Genomic DNA, 23,773 nt, shown 5'->3' on the forward strand with positions numbered 1-23,773 from the left:
TTCAGCAGAGTTCGGCAGAGGCACCAACAAGAACTTTGTCCTAATCTTGAAGGCAATGGACACACTGGTGTGAACTGTTCTCTTAATACAGAAGATTTTTGCTGTCTCATTTCCTATCACATCTTATCTAAAAAAAAAAAAAAAAAAAAAAAAAAAAAAAAAAAAAAAAAACCTTTACTTTTAACAAGGTTACTCCCAGATCTATCAGTGCTGTGGATGTCGTAAGTAGAGAGAAAAAAGAAAGAAAGAAAAATCAACAATGCTATACTACTTACTCTGATGAGTGATGTTGAAATAAAAAAAGAAAATCATCTACATGACATGTAATTAATCATCGCATCATACAGTGGCCCTCACAGCCACAACTCTAACTAACAAAAACTATACTAGAGTAATATATAAAATTAAGAATATAATAAATTCCATTTTGATAGCAATCTGGACTCTTATGGCATGATTTTGCTGTGGATTACACCAGGCTAAGTGTTCTTCACATTCTGGTCTTGCTGCATTAAACCGAGTAAATACTGAAGTAAAAACAACCATTGCTAAGAATTATGTGAGTATGGAGTACACCAACTGTACTATTCTAAATACAGAATTACAAGGCATTCTTCTACATTTCTATAGAACTCCAGCACACACACACACACACACACACACAAACACACACACACACACACACACTTAGATGGGCAAACTTTTAATTTGCACATGGGTTTGGAGGTGGAACATCAGGGTTGTAGTGTTTCTTGATCCATGGATGGTCCATTACTGCATCTAAAGAGAGGCGTTCCTTGGGATTATAGCGCAGCAGCTGTAAAAAAAAAAAATGGGTAAAGATAGTTAATACACTAACTGGATTTATACAAATGGGAAACTAAGTAACAAGTGTGCTTCTTAAAATAAATAATACAATTTCATGTTATTCATGTTTTGTGGTAGTTGGTGATTTGGCCTCTGGTTTATATAAATGCCAATCCAGTCTTTCATAGAAATGACATACTACATCCTGGTATTTTGAAATGAAATAATTTAATCAAAGAAAACACAGGATCTTACCTTGCAAATCAAATCAACAACTTCATCTGTCAAGAACTGAGGAAACCGAATATCAACTCGAGCAATTCTTTTGAAAGTTTCTGACTTCTTGGCAGCTTCAAAGGAAGGTTTCCCACACACAAACTCATAGCACAAGACTCCAAGGGACCAGATGTCAACTTTTTCATCATACTTGCAGCCTTCAATCATCTCAGGAGGTAGATAATCCAAAGTGCCACAAAGAGTTGTCCTCCTAAAAAAAAGTTTGCAAATGTAATTATCATTAATAATCTGGTTATAATGCAAAATCTTGTTCACAGGGACTGAACTGATGGAAATGCACAAGAGAAATGGGGGGGGACACCCTCTCTGGAAAAAAATCTCTTATACTGAGACGCATGAGAGTACACATAGATGGTACTCAATCCACAGGGATATCTACCACATCCAAAACTTTGAAATCCCTTTTTCAAACAATTAACACCTTATTGCATGTACAGAAAGCTGATTACAATCAACTTTGTCAACTTTGCCACCCTGGAGGTAGTAGTGAAGGATATTAAGATCATAATTTGGATGCTTCATATTTTAAGAAACTGACAAAATCCATTGAATCCAGGCACCTTCAGAATGTCATTTATTTGAAGGAAGGCATGACTGATACTGATTCAATTTGAGGAAAACTGAATAATTTAAAATTTCTTATGCTTTCTTAGATCATTTCCCTGATATTTCAGTACATTATTGTAATGTTACATGTACAATGATTTTTCAAGACTGTTTCCACTGCTGACCTTTCATTTGGAGACCAGACAGACCAACCAAAGTCTGCAATCTTCAGCTGACCATTAGCTGCAATCAAGATGTTCTCTGGCTTCAAGTCTCGATGGATAACTTTTTTGCTGTGTAGATATTTTAGTGCACTTACCAGCTGTAAAAAAAAAGGCAATGTAGGGGTTACTTGATACAAAATACATTAAACATATTAACTGGCCAATATTGTAAAGTAGGCTCACCTTGGTTCTTATAGGCATCTATACACACACCAACTTGTGATAATGTGACCTTAGTTTTTCCTTTTAAAACCGAGTTTCTCTTAATTTTGATTGACCATTTTTTTTTATATAGCTACATGTTGTTCAAATTTCCCAAAATCATGGAAAAAAATAAGATCCACTATAGTATTTTCAAGAAATAATATAGATAATCTAACTGCTTAATTCACAAGCAGTAAATAGACAAGGCAAAATATAAATGTTAACAATACAATAGTACAGCACCTGGGCAATATAATTGGCAGAATGGTATTCAGTGAAGCGACTGTTGGGCTGAGAGCGTAGCACCTTGTACAGCTCCCCGTGACGAGCATACTCCAAGAGAAGGTACACTCGCTTATCGCAGTGGAAGTACCCATACATCCGGAGAACATTTGGATGCCTGAGAAAAATTAAAGGTACCATACAGCTGAAAGGAAATATTTCCACAGAAGAAAAAAAGATAAAAGATGTAAAATGCATATTGTCAGTGTTAAGCAATGTTCAATATTATAAGCATGAAAGAGTATTAATGAGGATGAGGTGCTATGGCATTCCTTCAAGAAAATCTGGTCTTGGCAAGTGAAACTAGACCAAGATGAATTTTATTTTCCCTCCCTCAGTGGAATCAAACAACTCACCTTAGATGTGTTTGAATTTCAACTTCTCTTTGAACCTGATGACTGATACCAGCTTTAGACAAATCAGCTTTGAACATGACCTGAAATGAATGCACCATTCACTTGAAAGGTAGGTTCATATTCATCTGATTCACTTATAGGAATCTTTCTATCCATTTAACTACAAACCAAGCTGATGCCCAGCAACATAGGATGGCTGAGATGAGGCTGAAGCATACATACACACCATATGATAACACAGCAAATAGCAGGCTCCAATGAAGGACATCACTAAGAAAAGGATATAGGGTGGGAATGATGACCAGAGCAGTGACATTATTTTGAAACATATTTGGTGGCAAGCCATGAATCTGCCTGCAATGTCAATTCTTTTTCTTTTATCTATCTTAAATCCATGAAAAGAATTGTAGTTTTAATGAGAGCTTCTTGTATGTATGTTAAAGCCTTTCTACAGTTCTCTCTACTCGTTACTGTCATTAGATAAACAGAACTCAAGTCTCACCTTCAAAGCTAGTATCACGTGAGATGACTTCTCTCTTGCAAGGTAGACATTACCAAACTTGCCTCTCCCCAGTGGACGGCCAATCTCAAAATTATCCAAGGCCCAAAGCTCCCTGTGAATAGATGCATATCATGTCCACCCATAAGACTGAAGGACTGTTGCTGATTTTGCATAAAAACAAATATATTTACATGAAAAATAGATAAAGGCTAAACATACTTTCTACTGTCTGCTTCTTTCTTGCCAGACTCTTTATCACTGTTGCTGGATGTCTCTGATTTAGCAGACTCTTTAGCATCTGCAGTTTTATTGTTCTCATCAGATAATATTTTCTCTGAAGCTGCGGATGTTACTTGTTCATTACCTTGACTTTCATGAGCTACATTTACTGTCTGAGACTGTACTGAAGCAACATGTTCTTTTTCCTTGCTTTCATCAACTTCATTTATTTGAGGCTGTGATGGGACCATGTTTTTTAGCTCTGTACTTGGTTTGTCCTGAGTATCAACAGATGATGAAGGTGGCACATCTAGTGAAGGTTCTTGAGTACTGGATTTGACTGTTGCAATGGAACTTGTTTCCACTGCAGTTTTGACTTCTGCATGACTAGATGAATTTGTGCTGCCATTTTCCACTGAAACTGAAACTGATTTTGCATGAACTGCAGTTATTTGTGAACTTGAAGGGTGAATGGAGGCTAAAGTGTCAGGCTGCGGAGATGATCCAGTGGTTCCTGCCTTTGACTGAGAGGATGACCCAGTAGATCCTGTCTTTGATTGAGAGGATGACCCCATAGATATATTTGACTTAAGGGATGATCCAGTAGATATTGAAGTCTTTGGTGGCAAGGATGAATCAGTGGATGTCTTTAATGGTAAGGATGATCCAGCAGAGGCTGAAGTCTTGGACGGAAGGGATGATCCAACAGAGTTTGAGGTTTTGGACTGAAGGGATGATCCAATAGAGGTTGAAGTCTTGGAATGAAGAGATGATCCGGTAGAGGTTGAGATCTTGGACTGAAAAGATGATCCAGTGGTGGTTGAAATCTTGGACTGAAGAGATGATCCAGTGGAGGTTGAGATCTTGGACTGAAGAGATGATCCAGTGGAGGTTGAGATCTTGGACTGAAGGGAAGATCCAGTACAGGCTGATGTGGGTTTTGTATTTTGCTGTCTGCAGACTGCACCTTAGAAAAAGTGTTATTAAGATAATTGCTTATTCTAAAAAGTCTTCCACTTTAGTTAATTTCAGTTTGCTTAAATTTGGCATGCAGTGCATTCTCTAAGCTCTAAGGGTGGCTGATGATAGTCTTAAACTTTTCATATTTTTTATTTTTATTTTCAATAAATGTTGCAATATACTGCCAATACTACAAATATCCTCAAAGATACTTCAAGACTTGTCCACCATAAATTCTATAGGCACATTTGCCATGACACCACATTCTTATACTTGGTGAAAATTTTATTTTTCAGTACATATCCAGATATGCCAACAAGCAATTATTTTCTTGCATTTGTTTCTTTTTGAAATTCCAGTATTTCATGTTAATGTGTTTATTAATGACTAGCATATCAAACATGAATAATGAACCATTTGTTTCCACTCAGGCATTTCTAGCAGTAATAGGTAAGTATGCTCCTACTAAATGAGTGATATGCATTCTGCAGTATGTATAATGTTACAGAAATGATGAGGAGATACAATACACATGACACAAAAATCTAACATTAACAAAGGCTTCTTACCTCTGAGTGGGATTTTTTTCGTCTCCAAAACTATCTTAACCTCTTGTGGGGGAACTGTGTTTCCCACAGCAACTCTTGGCACATGGAATCTCGGCCTAATTTCTGCGGGCTGGATGGTGCTGTCCTCTTCCAATCTGACTGATGGGGTGAGTCTCTCTGCTGAAGACTTGACCACTGTTTGAGAAACAAGTTACAGTTACACTTCCTAAAAATACTTTGTTTTGGAATGAATTACAAACAGATTAAGATGCCCATATGAGGAATATTTGTAACATGAAAGATTTTGTTTCAGAATATGCATGCATGCTTTTTTTTTTTCTAAGGAACTATATTTAAAAGAAAAAGCAACTAAGCTGAAAGTATATATTGTGTGAATCTGAAGTCAAAATGGATCACTGAATATTATAATAATGAAACAGTATAATTCATGTAGGTACACTATTACAGTATTGTTTTTCTGGTGAATTAGCATAAGAGTGTGATTAATTCATAGGTAATGTCAAGAGTTAAAAATTTTTCTTACTCAGAGGGTTTGCAAATTACATAATTCCAGGTAACAGATCTTCTACGTGTGGGAGTGATACATAATATCTAAGTTTACCAGCTTTCATCATTGACATTCTTAAAAGGCAAAGCTTTTAAGTCTTAATACTACATGAGTAAAGAATGAGAGATACCTTTGCCTGGTGCTGGTTTCTGCTTGAGCCATGCCCGATTGTTATCACAGAGTGGTCTGCGGGTTGATGGGGCACCACCACTTGAAACGTTAGAACTTTCGATGACTTTTGCCTTGCTGATATCACTCACAACTTCTTGTTTGGTGGAAACAGATTCTGTCTTATTCTCACATTCTTTAGGACCTGTTATAGAAGAGACAATGGTATCATAACAAATCTAAATTGTAAAATTTGTTTAATGGTACAGCCAAACTTTTGCTTTTCTAGTGTGTATGATTCCAACATGGTATTCCAACTGATTTCAGCTGCCTCCCACCTTCAATTATCACACCTGTTTCCTAACAGTCACGCTATGTTATGAGGCAGCCAATCTGGTGAACTACCCCATATTTAAAATACTTACTAGTATAAAACTGAGTCAGTGAAAGATATTCTTAACTTTCACAATTTTTTTATTAAATGTTCCAGACTTCTCCACATCTCATGTATATGCAAACTTTAACCCTGTTTTATGTATATCAGAATTTAGTTATATTCAAAAGCACACCTTTTCCTGCCTGTTTCCCAACTTCCACTGATCGGCGACTCTTCAAAGATGGTAAGATAGTCCTCTGGAATCTTGAATTAGGAAGGTTTTCCTTTCCTTTTTGCTCCATCTCACGTCCTTCTTCCTAAGATGCTTCTGTGTTCCTTGCAAAGTATAAATGAAAGGAGGTAACACTAAGTAAAGATTAATATAGTATAAATAGTACTGGATAAAGTGAAGAATGAAAGCTACCTATATTTACCACCTTCTCAAGCTAGTTCAGATGCACATGTGGCAAGAAAACAAAGGACATAGCTTGAAACTACTCAAGATGTGGGACACAACAGCCATTATGTATTTCTTTGATGCTAAATTGTAAATAACCCCTGGTGAAAAATTATAATTAGTATGGTAAGCAAGATAAATTATATAAAGACATTTACCACATATTAAGTTGGACGGCATGGTAATTATTGGTTTTCCACTCAAGGAATAAAAGCTATCGCCCAAATAAATCACAATGTAGGTCGACATACTATAATATATGAATGAAGTACTAAATACATTTCAACCACAAAGCACACTTTAATACCTCTTTTCCCACGATTTGCAGTAGGAAAGCAAGGGAATTCTTGGTCTCCCACTCCAGTAACCAAAAATATGAATCTGTAAATTTACATATTATCTAAAGTGTACTGGAAGGAGCACAACCTATATTTAGTCCAATCACATCTTAATCCTCCTTCACTAAGAAAATTAATCAACTGTAGTATTTTCACAAGCCACGTTCACTAACAAAATTAAATAATGTAAATATAAATTATGTATCAGCAGTAGTCTGGAACACAGGAAGAGGCAATTCTTGTTTTTCTCACTCCAGTAAGCAAATTATGTGAACTTTCGTAATCAAAACTCCCTATAGTACTTAACCCACAAACAACACCATAATTCTACTTCACCAAGAGAATGAAATCAAATAGAGTACTTTCTTCTGCCTCTTTTTACCTTTCACTCGGTAAACTAGTAGTCTGGAATAGAGGTCTTTTTTTTCGACTCCAGTAGCCAAAGATTTAACATTTAACATACATAGATCAAAACATATCTACAAACCACACTTATATCCTCCTTCACCAAGATAATGAGTTCATACACAGTACAAAGTGGAACAAGGAAGCGTTGAAGTACCCAGCATATACTCACAGAGGCCTTTAACAAGTGGACAGTACATAACCTCCTCGCTCAGATGTTTAAATCCCCTTCACCGTCTTGCCTCGCCCCGTCTGATTGGCCGGTATCGCCAGCATCTCACCCTCTGATTGGTCCTCCCGCCCCCTCAATGCTCCCTCCTCGATGCTGATTGGTTCATGTGCCTTACAATTTCGGCTCCCCATTTATATAGATGTGCATAGATTTATGATTTCTTGATTTGTCTTAAGCAACATAAGTCTAGAAAATGAGATGTGGCTTTGTTTTATATTCATGTTTTGAACAATGTACCGAGCCGAAAATTAATAGTACATATCCTTTTTTTCTTTAAATACAACATGAAAAGAATTAAATCTCACATGGAAAACTTAAAATATAAAATATGGAAGGACAGGCTGAGGTGTTGGGGAAAGATGGGAATAATGGGGATGAAAGAATGAGGAGCCCCGTACATGGGAAATAATATAAGCTTTTTAATAGGACATAAGGAAGTTTTCAAAGCTTATATGATTAACTGAAAATATAGAGTACGGAAACAGAGGACAAGAAGATGGGAATTACGGGAATAATAACAATGGCTGTGGGGATGGGACAGGGGACCCCCACACCTCCAGCCCCCCACCACCCATTCTGTGTCATGGCGGCCGAGTATGGGCGGAGCATCTGGGAATCACGGGATAAGGAGGGAAATAATGGCCACGAGGACCTGCTGGTGTTCGGGTACTCGTGCAAACTGTTCCGTGACAATGACAAGGCAATGTATCTGGAGAAAGGGAGCCACTTAATTCCCTGGATGGGCGACAACAGCGTTATGGTCGATAGGTATGTGACGGGTCTGTCTACCTCTCTCCCACCCTCTCACCTTTCATTATTTTGCTGGGCTCAGGGCGGCTCTCCTTGCAGGGCTGTGAGGACTCGTGGACATGTCTGAATATCTGTAAGGGTAATGGGTGTATGAGGAATTTTGGGAAACGGGGGTGGGGGGAGAGGTTGTGCTTGTGTGTTACTTTAATGCCTCGGTGTTATCAGCTGCCATGTGGCGTTCTTCTCAGTCATGATTGATATATAATAGAACAGTAATTATCACCAGCACCACTGCAGCTATGTGAAGTTAATGAAATTGTCAGCTACGGTAGGTTAGTAAAAAAAATTATGCTTGTTTTTTTTGTCAATCAAAAATTCCCTTCATTAAACTTCACTTGGCTCATAAGTAGTTTCTGGTTTAAACTGTGAAAATATTCCCAGCATACCTTTATCGCTTAGTGCATATCTACATAGCTTTGTGCCAGTCTTGTACAAATTGTTATACTCCCAATATAACTCTTCACATCTTATACTTCCACAGTCTTTGAAACTAAATCTTGATCTGATGAGTTTTCATGAAGATAACCAGTATTCTCACTGAAATTAGGTATGATGTGCGAGGAGCACTGTATGACCTGTCTGAGGCTGAGTCAGGAGGAGGGGGAGACCGATGGGAGGGTCTGACAGAAGAGGAGCGAGCAGAGGAGGAGAGGTGTGATTATGAGCGTTACCTGGCTCTCTACCATGACGAGTTTCAGTACCAGGCCTTCCAAGGTAAGACCATTTGACTTGATTCAGAGGCTGGCAACAGGCAGTCATGAGTGTAGCAGGCTCCAGTTAATCCTCTTAATGTAATTAGGAAATCTACATGTGAAAACAATAGTGATGACAAATTAAGGTAAAATTTGTTTGTAGGGTAATTAAACAAAATTTGTTGCTTTTAAAATGTCAAAGGTGTGGAATAACTGGGACAGTAATGAAATTTGCAAATCTAGTTTGGTGTGATAGAAGCTCAAATAAAACTGTTTGCTTTGTTACAGATGAAGAGGCCAAGCGTTTGATGGCTGAACTTGGCTCTGACACCTACACCTACAGCCAGGTTGGCTTCAATTATGATGGGCAAGCCATGGCAGGGGACATGACTGGTGTGAGTGGTGAGCAAGGGTCTGAATACCTTGAACACTACCAGATGCAGCAGGGTGAGCAGCAACAGGAGCAACAACAGGAGCAGAGCTCAGGATACATGCCAGAAGCAGATGAGGACACTTACGTCCCTCCTGCTGAGCTTAATGTCCCACAAGGAATGGTGGTGGTATGTCACATTTTTTTTTCAAGAAATTTTGAAAAATTGAATGGGGCAAATTCACTGGCAATATGTTGTATTTGTATTGGGTGAAGTCAAATTAGGTTTTCTTAAGTACTTAATATACTTTGTCTAGCTTTATAACTGATGCTTTTTTGTAAGGCAAATTATTAATGTCTGCAAACGTTGCATGCTCTGACCTATCTTATTTCATTGTGGTTATGAAGTACTTCATAGTTATACAAATGTCTCTATTATCATCTTATAATAATGAAATATAATTGTTTTTTCAGCCTGAAACTATTAAGCAAAACAAAATCATTGTGAAGACTTCCAAGTTCATTGTGGCACAAGGAGGCCAAATGGAGATCATCATAAAGACAAAGCAGGCAGACAATCCAATGTTTGGTTTTCTATCTTTTGACAATCCATTGAATGCCTACTACAAGCACATGGTTGCTATGATCAAGAGTGGAAGGTAAGAAAGCTTTCTAGCCATATGAGATTGAAATTGTATAAGAATTAAGTGTAAAAGATAGACCAATATTTCTGAAGTTAATAGAATAAGTATTTTACTTCTGCCAAAGACACTTTGTATATTTGCTGCTCTATCCTTACAGATACACTCCAGCTGATGAAGCTGATCAAGTCAGATCCAGGAAAGATAGTGATGGCAATGGTGACCAGTACTTGCACCCAAGTCTCTCAGCTGGCATCAAGCCAGACCTTGCTCCAGGGACGCCTACCTCAGCCCTCAAGCCCTCTTCAGACTGTGCATATTTCAAGCTCATCCATAAAATTAAAGAGAAGCAAAAGAACACAACTGTTGTTGAAAGCCGTGAGTCCCCAGCACCAGCCTCTCCTGGCGTTGTTGCAACCTCCACACCTGTTGCTGAACGCTCAGACACACCCACATTGGAGAAGAAAGTGGAAAATAAAGCAACACCCCAACCCAAAGTGAAGCAGCTGGTGGATTACCCATCTTTCAACCGCACCAGGGATTATGACTCGGACTCAGATGATGGGTCTGAGTCCTCCCCTTCTGCCAGTAAGGGCGCCAGTGAATACAGCAACATCAAGTGGCCACCACCAGATGTACAGATGGTGATTGACAAGATGGCCAGTTACATCATCAAAAATGGTGTTGAGTTTGAAACGATGGTGCGAAGTAGAGGTGAGATCTTTGGAGAATTTTTCATGATCATTTAGTGAGATGAATAGGCTAAATTGCTGACACTTTCCTATAATCCTCTGTACATTTTGTGAAGGCTAAATGTACTTTTCTGCTTGCAGATGATCCTAGGTTTAGCTTTTTGAAGAAGGACCACGAGTACTATCCATACTACCGATGCAAGATACGCCTCTACACTGAGGTGTATGGCGATATTTTTAAGGATGGAGTTGAGGTGAGTAGGCATAAACTTGCTTTGATGCTTTGTAGGTATTGAGTAACTGTGAAGGACGAGTTCTCTTATTTGTTGGTGGCTACAGTAGAATGACAGGATTTGGAACTACTTTGTAAAACTACTAAGGAGTTTACAGTCTTATTGAATTTGCTGTTATATCTATAGTACTTGAATTGACCTAATACTTCACTCCTTTCCAGGATAAAGCATCATCCTTGAGTAGCCTTGTAGAAGGAAACTCTAGTAGCAGGAAGGACAAGCGTGGAGGCAACAGCAGTAGTAGCAACAGTAGCAGGAGTAGTAACAATAACAATGGCAACAAGCAGACTTCAACTATATGCTTCTCCATCAAGTCAAGGGAGCAAGATGTCAATTTGGACAGGCACTCCACCTTCCCTGTGGAGTCATCGTCCTCTGATGATGAGGACATGGATGAGGAGGAGAAAGAGAAGAGGCGGTTGGAGCGGGAGGAGAGGAGAAGGAAACGAAAAATAAAGGAAAAGGAGGAGAGGGAGAGACGTGAGAAAGAGGAGAAAGAGCGGAAGGAGAGAGAGGAGAGGGAAAAGGAGAAAGAGAAGGAAAAGGCTATTGAGAAAATGGAGGAATCAACAGATGCTTCTGGTGATAACGATGACATGTATGACATCTTCAAATATGGTAAGTACTTGCCCTTTTTATCCTAAGAACTTTCTTAGGGAGATGGTCATGATAGAAGTCTGCATTTATTACTGTCCCTGCATTCCCTTCTTCCTTGCTTTTTGTGTCATTCTTAACTTACAGACTTATTTCAGTTGATTGATCTGTTTTTTTTTTTTTTTGTTTTTCATTCCACACTAGCCTCACTTGCATGTGTCATTGTTTGCAGGATTATTCAGTCATACAGATCCTTTTACTTTCTTGCTTACTCTTCTTTCTGTCATGGCTCACCCTTGAGATCCATTTATACCTTGTATTCCCACAGCTCAGGAAATGGATAAAGACATGGACACTGAAGAATGCAACCACAGAGAGAAGGTGCTTAGTGAAGAGCAAGGGAAGGAGAGCTCCCATCTGCCCAGTGATGGGATGGCACGTTCTGAATGCAAGCAGCAGGAACGGAGGAAGAAAGCAGCCATGTTCCTCTCCCGGTTAAAGAAAGGAAGCAGAGAGGATGAGAGCACTGCCCAGCCTGTTTATGGTAAGGAGATAAGTAAATTGTCCTTTAACTTTTGTGAAAAGCTTCCTTTTAAAATTGTGAATAGATATCACACTGTATACATGTCATAATTTTCCTTACTTTGTGCAATGATCTGCTTGAAAAGTTTTCAATGGCAGCAGCATCAGGAACTTTAGATTTCTAATTATTTTGAACACTTAACTAACTTTTATTTGTGTTGTTACTTTTGTGGCTTTCCTGTCCCTTTATTCAGCAAAGTTTGTGACTGAGATCACTTGTGTCCTGTTACAGGCCCCCAGCTTCCACCTGAGATAGCAGCTCAGATCCTGAACTCTGCATCACAGTCACCTCGATCATCCCTGGCCAGCACTCGTCACTCCACCCCATCAAGGTCACGCTCTCACTCTGCCAGTCCAGGTCCAGGGGTCCCCATGCCACCCAAGGAGGCTCCTGCACCTCCTCCCCCTCCACCCCCTGCACAGTCACCGCCAGCCCCAAGTGGACTGGAGATGACTGAAACATATAGAACCAACAGAACTGAAACAAGTACAAACAGCATATCTAAAAATGATTGGTAAGGCATCTCTGTCTTCACTAAGCACCGCTAGTGGGCATTCATATAAAATTTGAAATCTGAATGCGAAGTGGATCTTGCTTAATACGTTAGCTGAGTTAATTTATTTTAATTTTTTCCAGGACCTCCATTCCAGAGCCTCCGGCCAACACTGAAACTGTTGAACATGTGAAATCTGGTACTCCTAAAGAGTCTTCAGTATTGTCGGGTATGTGTTCCTGCCATGTGGTGCCCTTCACAACCCTCACGCTGTGGTGTGCCTTCGGGTCATTTATACTCAGCAAGAAGAGAGAAAAACCTTCTTGAACTTGCCACAAATGAACTTCAGTGATTTAGTTACCTCACTGATATGATCTTGTGGTTCAGGAAGGTTTCATTCCTCTCAGCATCACATTCTTCATTGTCTTGCTGATGAACAATTTCAACATTCTTAAGATTTTAGAGATTTTGAAGTTTAATGAGTTTACCTGCAGCAGCAGCAGCAGCAGCAGCAGCAGCAGTCATAAAAAGAAGAGGCACTTCACATTTGTGAAGTTGATGTAATTTTTTATTTTATTTACTTATTAATTTTTCCTAAACCCAGTTGCTGCAGGTAGGCAGATCATGGGACTAGTGTCCCACATATATTGCAGTTATCTATGGTCTTTTGACTTGTTGCAGATGTGTTGCAGTGGCTCTCTGCTGTTATTTCGCCGAGGGCGGCCGTGCAGGTGTAGGTACGGATCGTCAACAGAGAACTACTTTTATTCTTCCAGTCACTAGTGTGACAGAATTTTCCTGCTGTGATAACGTTTTTTGATCTTCATTTGGCCTCATTTTATGACATTTTAAAAGGTTCTTGTGGATGCTGGGATAGTTATTGAGGTAACAGAAGACTCGAAATATGAGCCGTGATATTTGTGTTGGAGCAGTGTGGAGGTGGGGAGGCCAGAGGCCAGTGGCAGCGAGGGGCAGTGATGTGAGGAAGATGCCAAAAACGTGAACAGACAGTGATGATTTACAAGGCGGTGAAACTTGCTTTTGACCCACCCCTCCCAAAACCCATTCTTCCATTCCTACCACACCTCTTCCTTTTTATCATGTTAGTATTCAGGTACCTTGGGTCGTCTACATATACTCACAGCTGGCAGGGTAAGTCAGGTAAGTATACACAAAGTCTGATAGGGTGAGTGGCAGCTCGTAAGACCTGACAATGGTATTTCCACTCAAAAGACCATGCAGCTGTACTTATTGAAATTTCAAGGGCTTCAAATTGTATATTGTCTCACATATTTCAAATTCTATCAAAATTTATAGGTCTTTTGAGAATATACCACAGTTGTATATGAGAGGGATGTTGCAAAGAGTTAAGCAATTACTTAAGTATTCTGTTACCTTAAAAGAATGAAAGTTAATATGATGACTGACTGTGTGAATGGAGGTGGGACTAGGTGACTTAAATGCTTTCTTTCTTTTTTTTTTTTTCCTTTTTTTTTTTTTTTTTTTTTCCAGTCCTTTATATGATGGTAAAAGCCTTCTTGTGTCTGATTTAGATGTCTGTTCACAGGAGCCAGTGAGGACGGCCGTAGGAGTCAAAGTCTGGAAAGCAGGAGAAGCAAATCCCGGCCCATAGAAGTACCTCACCGGGAAAAGTGAGTTGTCACCCATGAATGTGTTCGTGCAGTACTTTGTTGTAGAGATGAAAGTGATTAAATCCCTTTTATTCAGTATGAATTCATTCCTGGTCCCCCTCTCACTTGTGTGTCTCCCTCTTCTCTCCTCATCCACCTCTCCCCCATATGATCTGGTGATAAGATAATCCTGTGTTAAGAACAGCTCTGTGCTTAAAGGGCACACAAACACCCAGAGTGCTAGTCGGACTTTTGTAAATGACTGTACCAAGGAACCTTTCATAATCAGGACTTTTCAGGTTTGAGAATTGCTCTGAAGTGATCTAAAGGATCTTTTTTGTCTTGAGAACCTCATTCTTGTAACTTATTTTGTATCTTGCCCCCAATTAGTCCTGATAGTTCCATTTCTTTTTTAGAATTTTTCCTAACCATTCTATTTTCCAGTGTATTAATGAACCTGATTTTTTATTTTGAGAACTCGGAGTCGCAAGAAGCAGCGCCATGGGCGGTCAGAAAGCCGCTCCCCAAGTAGTCGCAGGGAACGCAAGAAGAGAAAGAGGTCAAGGTCAAGGTCACGAAGGCACAAGAAGCGCCGCTCACGCTCCAGATCACCAAAATCACACAAGTAAGAACATTAATCGTTTTTATTACAGGAGTAGGGAATGAAGTTGCAATATGTAATAATTTTATGTTCAATAAGATAGTATTAAAATAGCTTCTGGAGGTGAATTGATTGGAAGGGGTTGTGAGAGGGAGTTGCTTCATGAATATTTTATGGGGATGCTGTGATAAAAGTGGCAAGAACAACTATGATGGAATGTATTGTACTGTTAAATCATAATAAGATGCAGTGGAACCTGTTACCAGACGCTTCCCTTTTTGAACAAATTGGTTTTCAAAGAAAATTTTCATCTCATAATTGCTTTGGTTGCCATACCATAATTCAGTTCTTGTAAGTGCCATCCGACGCTTATTAATGTATTGTACTAGAGGTGACTGAAACGAGCTGTGCAGTATGCGCTCTTTGTATTCAGAAGCGGTCAAACCTGTGAATTAACATATTATCATTAATACTGAGAATAACAGAAAAAAGTATATCAATAGGTAAAACAAGTATTGCAGTACATCAATGTCGTGACACTTCGTCAATTCCGTAACATATATGAGTCAATACAGAGTTACCTACACTTTAGTGGGTTCAGTCAGTTCTACAGATGAACACCACCAGCACAAACACGACAAGTCGTCCTCTCGTCTGTGTGATCTGATGTACGTCATTATGTTACGTTAAGTGTACTTGTACTAACACACATCACTAAATCTTCACAATTACGTAACTCACAATTATGTAAGTATCTAATTACTATACATAGTTACATTAATTATATTGATACATCATTAAATCCTCATGGTTACATAAGTACCTATTATCTAATACTATGATGAATACATACACAGTGCGGGGAACAGGCGTCCTCTTGGTTGTATGCAAGGGATTGCACTTGGGGATTTATCGGGATGACAACTTGGGGATTTACTCTCTGTGCCTCCCGAGACATGTCTGATGTGTAGGTGTGACTGTCGTGAAGTGGCTTTGGAGACGCTGCTGGGCCCCTACAGCGTATGATGTTCATTATGCTGTGGTACGTTATCAACAATCACGTCACAACAACCACACGAAATAGCTGAGAGGGCAAGTTCAACGTGTCCCCTCGGCCCTACATTCCCCTCTCACTCTGTTGTGCCGGCGCGCCATACACTGCTCATGTATAACAACCAGTTGCTACAAATAATATAACGCTACATAAAATGTCACATTACAATGTATGTATATGCGTATCTCTAGCTGTCGTGTAAGTTGTACATATACGGCGGCTACAGTTCTTGAACAAAGTTACTTGATTTCAAATATTAAAAGACAAAGCAAAAGCTGCTGTTTATTACTAATTTATAGTTTCTATAAATATTTTCTTCATTTTTATATATTTGGAGGAGATACAGTAAGATGGTAATTTAATCTTTGAATGAGGTAAATATGATCCTGTTGAAGGGCCTCAGTGTAAACAAACAGTTTTTTGGCTAGCTCAGGGATTAATCCCAACTCCTGAGCCACTTATGGCTCTCTTGATGGCCCTACAATGCCATCAATACTGTGCAACTGCATTTTCCCAACAGTAATTGTGTTATGATCACTTTCATTTTGGAGGTAAGTGGGTTGCTCCTCTCTGTCACTCTGTAAGGCTTCTCTCACTAAATCAGTGACAAAGACAGCATCTGCACAGTCTTAACAATATTTCTGATGAATTTCGTGTCACTAAGTTTATTTGATACATGCTTTCTGGATAAATAATTTCTGAGCCAGAGATGTTGTGGAGTGGCCATCTTAGCAGTGGAAGTGTCTGTCATAAGCTGCTAAGACAGGGTGGACAGGTGTCTGGGAATGAATTAATCCAAATAATAGTTTTGGTCTTTTAACATTTCAGATTTTGAATGGCATTCAGGAATGAATTAAGTTCGTGAAGCAAAATTCAGAGACGAGGCATATATTTCTAGTATTTGAAAAGGTCAGTTTTCATTCAAGTCAGTGTCATTTTTCTTATTGGTGCCTTTTTTTCAGGTCATCCCACAAGAAGAAGCGACGCAAGCATAGTTCTCGTCATGAGAGGGAAGGAAGGGAGCGAAAGAGCAAAAAGTCTCGCAGACGCAGTGTTTCCTCATCTTCATCAGACTCTTCAAGTCACTCATACTCTTCGTCCAGATCAACATCACCATCAGATAATGATGTGCAGGTCATGTAAGTAGATTTAATCAAGGTTGATCCAATACAGAAAAGAGAACTATTTTGAAAATCGTATGACAAATCTTTCCACAAGTAAGCTTGGAAAATAATTTTTTTTTTTTTTGTTGCTATATTACATTGACATTCTCTCTCTCTCTCTCTCTCTCTCTCTCTCTCTCTCTCTCTCTCTCTCTCTCCAGTGAGTCACCAGGACACAGCAAAAGAGGATCAAGAGCTTCCAGTGTGATCAGTGTTGGAACCACTGACCTCTCTCACTTAAGGTAGGCAACATTTGTGTTGATATGTCCTGCAATGTTGTCAGGATGGATGTAACTATAATGGGTGATTTTTACTTATGGGACATTATGCTTATTGTTTTGAAAGTAAGTTTACATAATTAAATGGTTAATCTTGTTTACCAGATGACAGCTAGTTAAATTGCATAATCAAATGAATATTTGAAAGGAAGACTATAATTGGAAAATACATTTTTTACCACTGTCTCTCCCCACTTTGTGTTGTGTTACAGCTCAGCTCTTGGCAGAATAACTGAGGAGTGTACATCTCCTCCTTTGCCTCCCATTCCTCCAAGTCCAGCTGCTGCCAGTCTGCTCTCCACTGTGGAAGAAAAGGCAGTTAACAATGATAGTGTTCTTGAAGTAACTGGAGGTGGAGGAGAGGAAACTAAGGAAGACAAGAAGGAAGAGAAGAAGCCATTGTTTGATCCCCAGAACAGTGCAGCAATGGCAAAAATAGCACAGGTAAGTATATGTATATGCATATACTAAGTATATTATTGTTGATGAGGATCCCTGTTTTATTTCAAGCTGTCTGGCTGATCCCTATACAGTAAGGGCAGAAGTACTTTCTCTTCTTTGCCAGGAGCTAAAGGGCTAAGAGAGTGGTGTGGACGAGTGTGAATGTGAAAATTGTGTACCTTGTCTTTTTGGGGGAGCCTGCCTTGGTATATGTATACAGTCATCTCTCGTTATCTACAGGGGCTAGGCAACACACAACTGTGGATAAGGAAAATCTATGGAAAATTAGTGGACCCCCTTAAGAATACCCCTGAACCCACAAAACCTGGTTTAAGTAAAGAAAAACTACATGTACCTGGTTACATACATTTTAAGTATCAGTTAAAAAAAAAAGAAAACTGGGTTGCCTCTTGTTATTTGAATTTCTGGTTGGCAGCATTCTTTGTAAAAGTTAAACCATTTTAACTGAAACCAGAGTTAATGAGGAGTGAATATATATATATATATATATATATATATATATATATATATATATATATATATATATATATATATATATATATATATATATATTATGTTGTGTGTTTCGTGAGGATCCATCTTCTCTTTTGAAGTCTAGATTCCAGAGGCTAAGGTGATTGTGAATGAGAGTGAGTGTATGCCTGTAGCATCTTATGCTGGCTACCTTCTAGTATGGGAGAAATGAGACTGGTACTTAGCAATACACTTGTATGCATATATTTAACTTTTGCCTGATTTTTATATATATATATATATATATATATATATATATATATATATATATATATATATATATATATATATATATATATCAGTTTAACATCACTGACCCCCCCCCTCTCTCTCTCTCTCATGTAAAAAAGTCTTCGTCTTTAGGTCCTTCATTTTTTAATTCACCATCCAAATAATGACATTTCATGTCTTGCTTTCAGGGTTTACGTGCCAAGGTGCATGCTCTGCTGAACAAGGAAAGCAAATTGTGAAAATAAAAAAATACTGTCATATCTCATTAAATGGGATAAGGAAAATAATGTGATAGCATTTATTTTTGTGATACCACATTGTAAGCCTGAAGTTCCAGTTTTTTTTTTTTTTTATAAATAGAAGGCATTGCTATCCTAATAACTACTAATGTACAAGAAAATTTTTCCACTACAACAAATAAACACCATAAATGTATTTCAAAGTTTCTTACTGTTACATGAGTTTTATAAGTAATATATGCATAGATTATTAACCTTCCATAGTAATAGAGGTTCCATACAAATTTTATACAAACACTGATGCTCAACTGTGTGTAGCAACGGAAGGATGAGAAAAGCAGATGTAGTGCTATCTTTAAGGGAACACTTCAGGCATGGCCCAAGGGAAGGGAAACATTTTTATAACAAAAGAGGGTAACCCAGGGAAGACATCACACCTTGTTTTATTACAGAAGCAAAGACAGTGACAATGACTCCTTTGCTGGGTAAAATTGTAGACATAGAGGTTCCACAATTGTATATTGGTATAACATCAGTTACTGACATCATTGTAATCCATGTAGAAAGGTGGTGTCTGTAAACAAAAAGTAAATTGTGATGTATTTTATGAACCAAAGGCAGATACTTGAATGGAATGAACGAGTCCTGATAATGTTGGTTTATGGTTGCCTGTCAGTGATAGTTTTGCTTGTAATATTCCAGGCTGATTTTCCAGGCAGAACTACAAACATATATTGTGGAATGTAAGCTGTGTCATTATCCTACCTACTTTCAAGCTGTGTTCATAGGATTGGCATGAGAACTTGATGGAGAAAACAAGACAGTAGAAGTGTGTGATTGATCAACTAGCAAAATGTCAGCAGATCCGGAGACTTATGACTGATGGAGAGGACTAAACAGTGAAAGTGTGTGATTACTCAACTAGTAAAACAACTTCATCCCCAAAACTGCACTTCCCAAAGATGCCAGAATAAAATTACAAAAGAATGGAAAACATGACACTGAAAACTGACTTATGTAGGTACAAAGAAATCTGGTTTGAATTAACCTTGGCACATCTTTGAGTACCTGAAGTCATAATTACACTCCTGTGATAATAAAACTGAAGACACTGATTGGGCTAGAATCTCTGCTGCTACCCCAAGTAAAAGTCAGTAGTAAATCTTATCAAACAGTAACCTTTGTTTCACACATTCCCCTGATGTGAGAATGAAATGGGTAAACTGATGCTGGACTCGCTACTAACAACTGTCTTAAACTATAATAAGTAGTATTACCATGATTATTTTGAGAGCAAGAATTTCATCCTCGGACACATTTAAATATAGACATTTTCCCTCATAGACTATTCTCCCCTTGAAAGAATTATATTATTGCATTATATTACACTATGAACACAAACTGAAACCATATTGCATATTATAATTTAAGGTTAGATTAAGTTGATTTATACACCACAGCCTAGCTTAGCACAGAACCATACTCGTATAATACAAACATAATGCAGAAGTGTCTGGGTTTTTTCATAGCTGTCTGCAGGGAGGAGGGGCAGAGGCAATAAACCACTTCATGAATTCTTTAGTTTCTCCTTTCTGCTGCAGTAGTGTTGTGTGTGATGGAGTGTGATGGTCTGCCTTGTGGAAAGAAATATGTATTTATCTCCCAGCCAACAATGCCAAGAATGAATCAAGGTGATCCAGTACAACTTATTAAATTGTCTGTAAGTCTGACACACACACACACACACACACACACACAGAGAGAGAGAGAGAGAATCTTGTTACAGGGGATTTAAAAATTTCTTTTATGGAGGGATTATAATTCTATAATGAAGAATGCTTCCAGACAAGATAGATTTGTGTTGTTAGTGGCATTCAAATCACCCATTACGACCCATTTATTTAGTCTTACTCTCTCAAGCTAGTCACTGCCTCATAAAGATTCCGGTTATCATTCCTCCGGCTCTCCATCCCCATATGCACCAGTTACCCACCACTTAGTCCCATGCTCTGTGATTTTCGCTGTTAAGATGTTTCCCTTATTTTGCTCTAGTCTACCTTCCATCTCCCTCGTTAACTTGATTTCCTCTATACTTTTTTTTTTTTTTTGTTTCCGTCATAATCACCCCCACCCCACATTTCTTCTCTCCTTGCATGCCTTCCTCTGCCTAAGACCACCCAGCCTCCTTCACTCTACTCAATGTTGTGCCAGCCCGTCTCACTCCTATCATCATAATCCCTCCATTCTATCAGTAACCTTTCCCTCACTGGGACCGTTCGTGTTCAGGAAGACAAGCAGCCTCTCTCCTCTCCGTGTCCTATCCTATTCCTGACTGGCGTCCTCCACATTCCAAGCTCCCTACACCTTCCTTATGTTGGACATGCGGACGCCGTCTTTTAACCACACCTCCCTCCAGCCCATCTTCTCCCACAACTGCAACCCATTATACTCCCATCCTAACTTCTCTATGCATCTCCTGTTCCCGCATCTCTCCTGGCCGAATCGTCGATCCTCCTTATCCCGTCTCATGGGGATGCACATGACTAAGGGCCTCTGGTTTATTTTCTCCCTCACCATGTGAATTATCTCCTCCATCCACCAGACTTTCTTATATCCTCCTATCGCCTCCAAACCATTCCCTCCTCCTTTGATCACCACCTCCTCAGGCTCCATCACCATGAGGTGCTCCTTCACTATCTCGTGGATGATCCTGATGTTGGCCCTTGGCCTATTCTTATCCATTACCTTTTATCCGCCACTTGGCATGATGTAGATCTTACTTCCCGCATGAGACTTTCTCCGAAGATCCATACTTTCCTCCTCAGCACTGGCCGTTTACCTTCCTGTATCTTCCTACATGAGTGGTGTCCTGTCCTCGGCCTGGCACCGTCCCTCTACTCCTTCCGGCTGCTGTTCTTGTCCTTTCGGTTGTCCTGACCCTTCCTATCCAAAAGGTTCCTGTGCTTGAGAATCCTATCCCCTGCCCACTTTAACCCACACATTCCACATAATACCATAGCGCCTTTCACATGCTACTCTGCAGAGGTTTTGCCTCTTTCCTGCACTTCGCGCACTGTCAAACATTTTTACTAAAAATGAGGCTACCACACAACCCACGCACTGCAAGAATTTTAAAAATGTTCAAGAGCTGCCGCTTAATATTCACCCCCGGACCGTCATTTGTTTCACCTGCAGTGCACGTCAGTATAAATGTAAATACTACGTATGCGCAACAACTTAGTGCACAGGGTACACGGGTACACGCCGCGCATACACAATAGGAAAAACATGGTGCACGTAACACTGGTATAGCCTGATAATTTCGTGGCCGTTTCTGAGGATAAGGAGAGGGGGCAGTGGTGGACAGATCCGCTCATCCATGAATCAAATATTGATTACTGCAATATCAAGTTCGACAACTGCGGTTAACATTCTATGTATCGCATTAATTTGCTCCCAAATCCATTTATAGCTACTCATCCGTGACTTTCCCTATTACAAAACTCAACAGTACCACAGCTGCTCATGCTTCACCAAAATTCCCAAGGCACCGTAAGATCATATGCCAAAGACCACCTGACACGAGTATCAACGCATGAATTTAAGTTCACTGCATAACGCTAGGGTGTTGGGTTTATAATTATCCACCTACTTACCTACCAATCTATCTGTTCATTTTGTGCTGAAGGAGTTAAATTATCTCCAGTTACTCACCAACTATATCTTTATTTACTCCATTCAGGTAAAGCAGAGATGACTGGAAAAAAAAATCAAGTTATGAAGTTACCAGTGGTAGTGAATGTTAGCTGCTCAACCAGGACCACCACGCAACCTCAATGAACATCCTCATGCACATCACAGACATTATCAGGGTGATCGAACAGGAACACCAAGGCCGTTTGAATATATTCATACTCACCTAAATGCCTGAGCCTTGAAAATTCCAACTCGAGCATTCGGCGACCAGTGTTTCCCTCACTATCACATTAGCATGTAGGTCACTTCTTAATTTCGCGGACTGAACAGTGGTTTACAAGCGTCTAAGAGGCGCTGCTATACCAAGGAACACAATCTACACATTCTCTTAACTTCACTTCCTCTCAGTTTGTGGACAAGACAGGTGAATATTTCGTACATACTTGGCAACTGTCCACGTCCAATCCCATTGGGCGTTTGAAATGGTCGGAGTAAGTTGCTGGTGGTCGCCGCCTGTTTTAATGTAGGACTCGGTATACGGCTAAACGCTCCCACAGTTCTTTGGAGATGTACATTCTAAAACTGCCTCTCGTGATACATCTTGATGTATTGTGCCTATATGCTACAAAACAATAATCTAAAGTGTTTATGCTAACAGTATCCAAGGCATAACTTCGAAAATTAAGTCGGCTGGTAAATCTGGCAGTTTTTTCCAAACCATTGCGAACAACCTAATTGGTAGTTTAGGCTTCCCACTTAACAAGGGAATGGTTCCATTAATGAAACATGCAACATCCAAATTGACGCTTAAGATGATCAGTCAAATAATGATTGAGTTTTACAATAACCACAATGGGTTCCTTCATTACCTGTGTTAAGGCGAATGAATCATCCGGAGGCGCTGTACTGCATGATGAATTGTTTGTCGTGGGCCGCCGAAGAGAGAACTTCACCCCCCTCCTCCCCCGACACACACACTAGAGAACATTGTCATCTTCCATCTCACTCCAAGCTGTGCGGCTAATCCCCATAAAGTGAGGGCAGGGATACTTTTTCTCCTTCTGGGGCCAAGGGCTAAGGGAATGGTGCAAATGAACATGAATGTAGAAGTTGTGTACTTTGTCTTGGCTACCTTTCTTTTTGGTAGAGACAGGTTTAGTATATGTCTGTGTGTCTGTCTGTTTGTCTGTCTGTTTGTATATATGTATGTATGTATTATGTATGTATGCATGTATGTATGTTTTATCTAGGTATCATTGACACTAAATGAATGATGGCATGACTGGGTCGACTAAGTAAACACAAAAG

General features: G+C 39.3%; 2 protein-coding genes across 11 annotated transcripts; one reads left to right on the top strand and one right to left on the bottom strand.

The window, feature by feature from the left end:
• Positions 1 to 436: 436 nt before the first annotated feature.
• LOC135112617 (uncharacterized) lies at positions 437 to 17,627 on the bottom strand. 8 transcript variants are annotated; one of them, XM_064027154.1, is made up of 12 exons: positions 17,504 to 17,627; positions 8,238 to 8,310; positions 6,191 to 6,333; positions 5,644 to 5,826; positions 4,967 to 5,140; positions 3,438 to 4,404; positions 3,219 to 3,330; positions 2,717 to 2,796; positions 2,322 to 2,478; positions 1,836 to 1,972; positions 1,063 to 1,294; positions 437 to 817 (listed from the first exon to the last, which is right to left on the bottom strand). In XM_064027154.1, exons 3-12 carry the CDS (start codon positions 6,297 to 6,299, stop codon positions 704 to 706), a joined length of 2,265 nt encoding a protein of 754 aa, XP_063883224.1. In that variant the 5' UTR covers positions 6,300 to 6,333; positions 8,238 to 8,310; positions 17,504 to 17,627; the 3' UTR covers positions 437 to 703. The 8 variants fall into 8 exon arrangements, with proteins under 8 accessions (XP_063883224.1, XP_063883223.1, XP_063883229.1 ...); XM_064027153.1 differs by lacking the exons at positions 8,238 to 8,310; positions 17,504 to 17,627 and adding exons at positions 6,762 to 6,835; positions 7,370 to 7,386; XM_064027159.1 differs by lacking the exons at positions 8,238 to 8,310; positions 17,504 to 17,627 and adding an exon at positions 7,370 to 7,508 and having other exon boundaries at positions 3,438 to 4,398.
• Positions 7,935 to 19,511, top strand: LOC135112615 (splicing factor, suppressor of white-apricot homolog). 3 transcript variants are annotated; one of them, XR_010274481.1, is made up of 17 exons: positions 7,935 to 8,197; positions 8,787 to 8,953; positions 9,220 to 9,491; positions 9,776 to 9,960; positions 10,103 to 10,656; positions 10,776 to 10,888; positions 11,089 to 11,545; positions 11,850 to 12,065; positions 12,336 to 12,618; positions 12,741 to 12,826; positions 13,279 to 13,334; positions 14,165 to 14,249; positions 14,704 to 14,853; positions 16,846 to 17,022; positions 17,208 to 17,288; positions 17,537 to 17,768; positions 18,719 to 19,511. XR_010274481.1 is itself a non-coding variant. In XM_064027143.1 (16 exons), the coding sequence occupies exons 1-16, from the start codon at positions 7,950 to 7,952 to the stop codon at positions 18,767 to 18,769; spliced, it is 3,357 nt and encodes a 1,118-aa protein (XP_063883213.1). In that variant the 5' UTR covers positions 7,935 to 7,949; the 3' UTR covers positions 18,770 to 19,511. The 3 variants fall into 3 exon arrangements, 2 of the variants coding, with proteins under 2 accessions (XP_063883213.1, XP_063883214.1); XM_064027143.1 differs by lacking the exon at positions 13,279 to 13,334; XM_064027144.1 differs by lacking the exons at positions 14,165 to 14,249; positions 14,704 to 14,853; positions 16,846 to 17,022; ... (1 more) ...; positions 17,537 to 17,768; positions 18,719 to 19,511 and having other exon boundaries at positions 13,279 to 14,018.
• Positions 19,512 to 23,773: the final 4,262 nt, after the last annotated feature.

The sequence above is a fragment of the Scylla paramamosain genome, chromosome 24 (assembly GCF_035594125.1).
Source record: "Scylla paramamosain isolate STU-SP2022 chromosome 24, ASM3559412v1, whole genome shotgun sequence".
Taxonomy (NCBI): domain Eukaryota; kingdom Metazoa; phylum Arthropoda; class Malacostraca; order Decapoda; family Portunidae; genus Scylla; species Scylla paramamosain.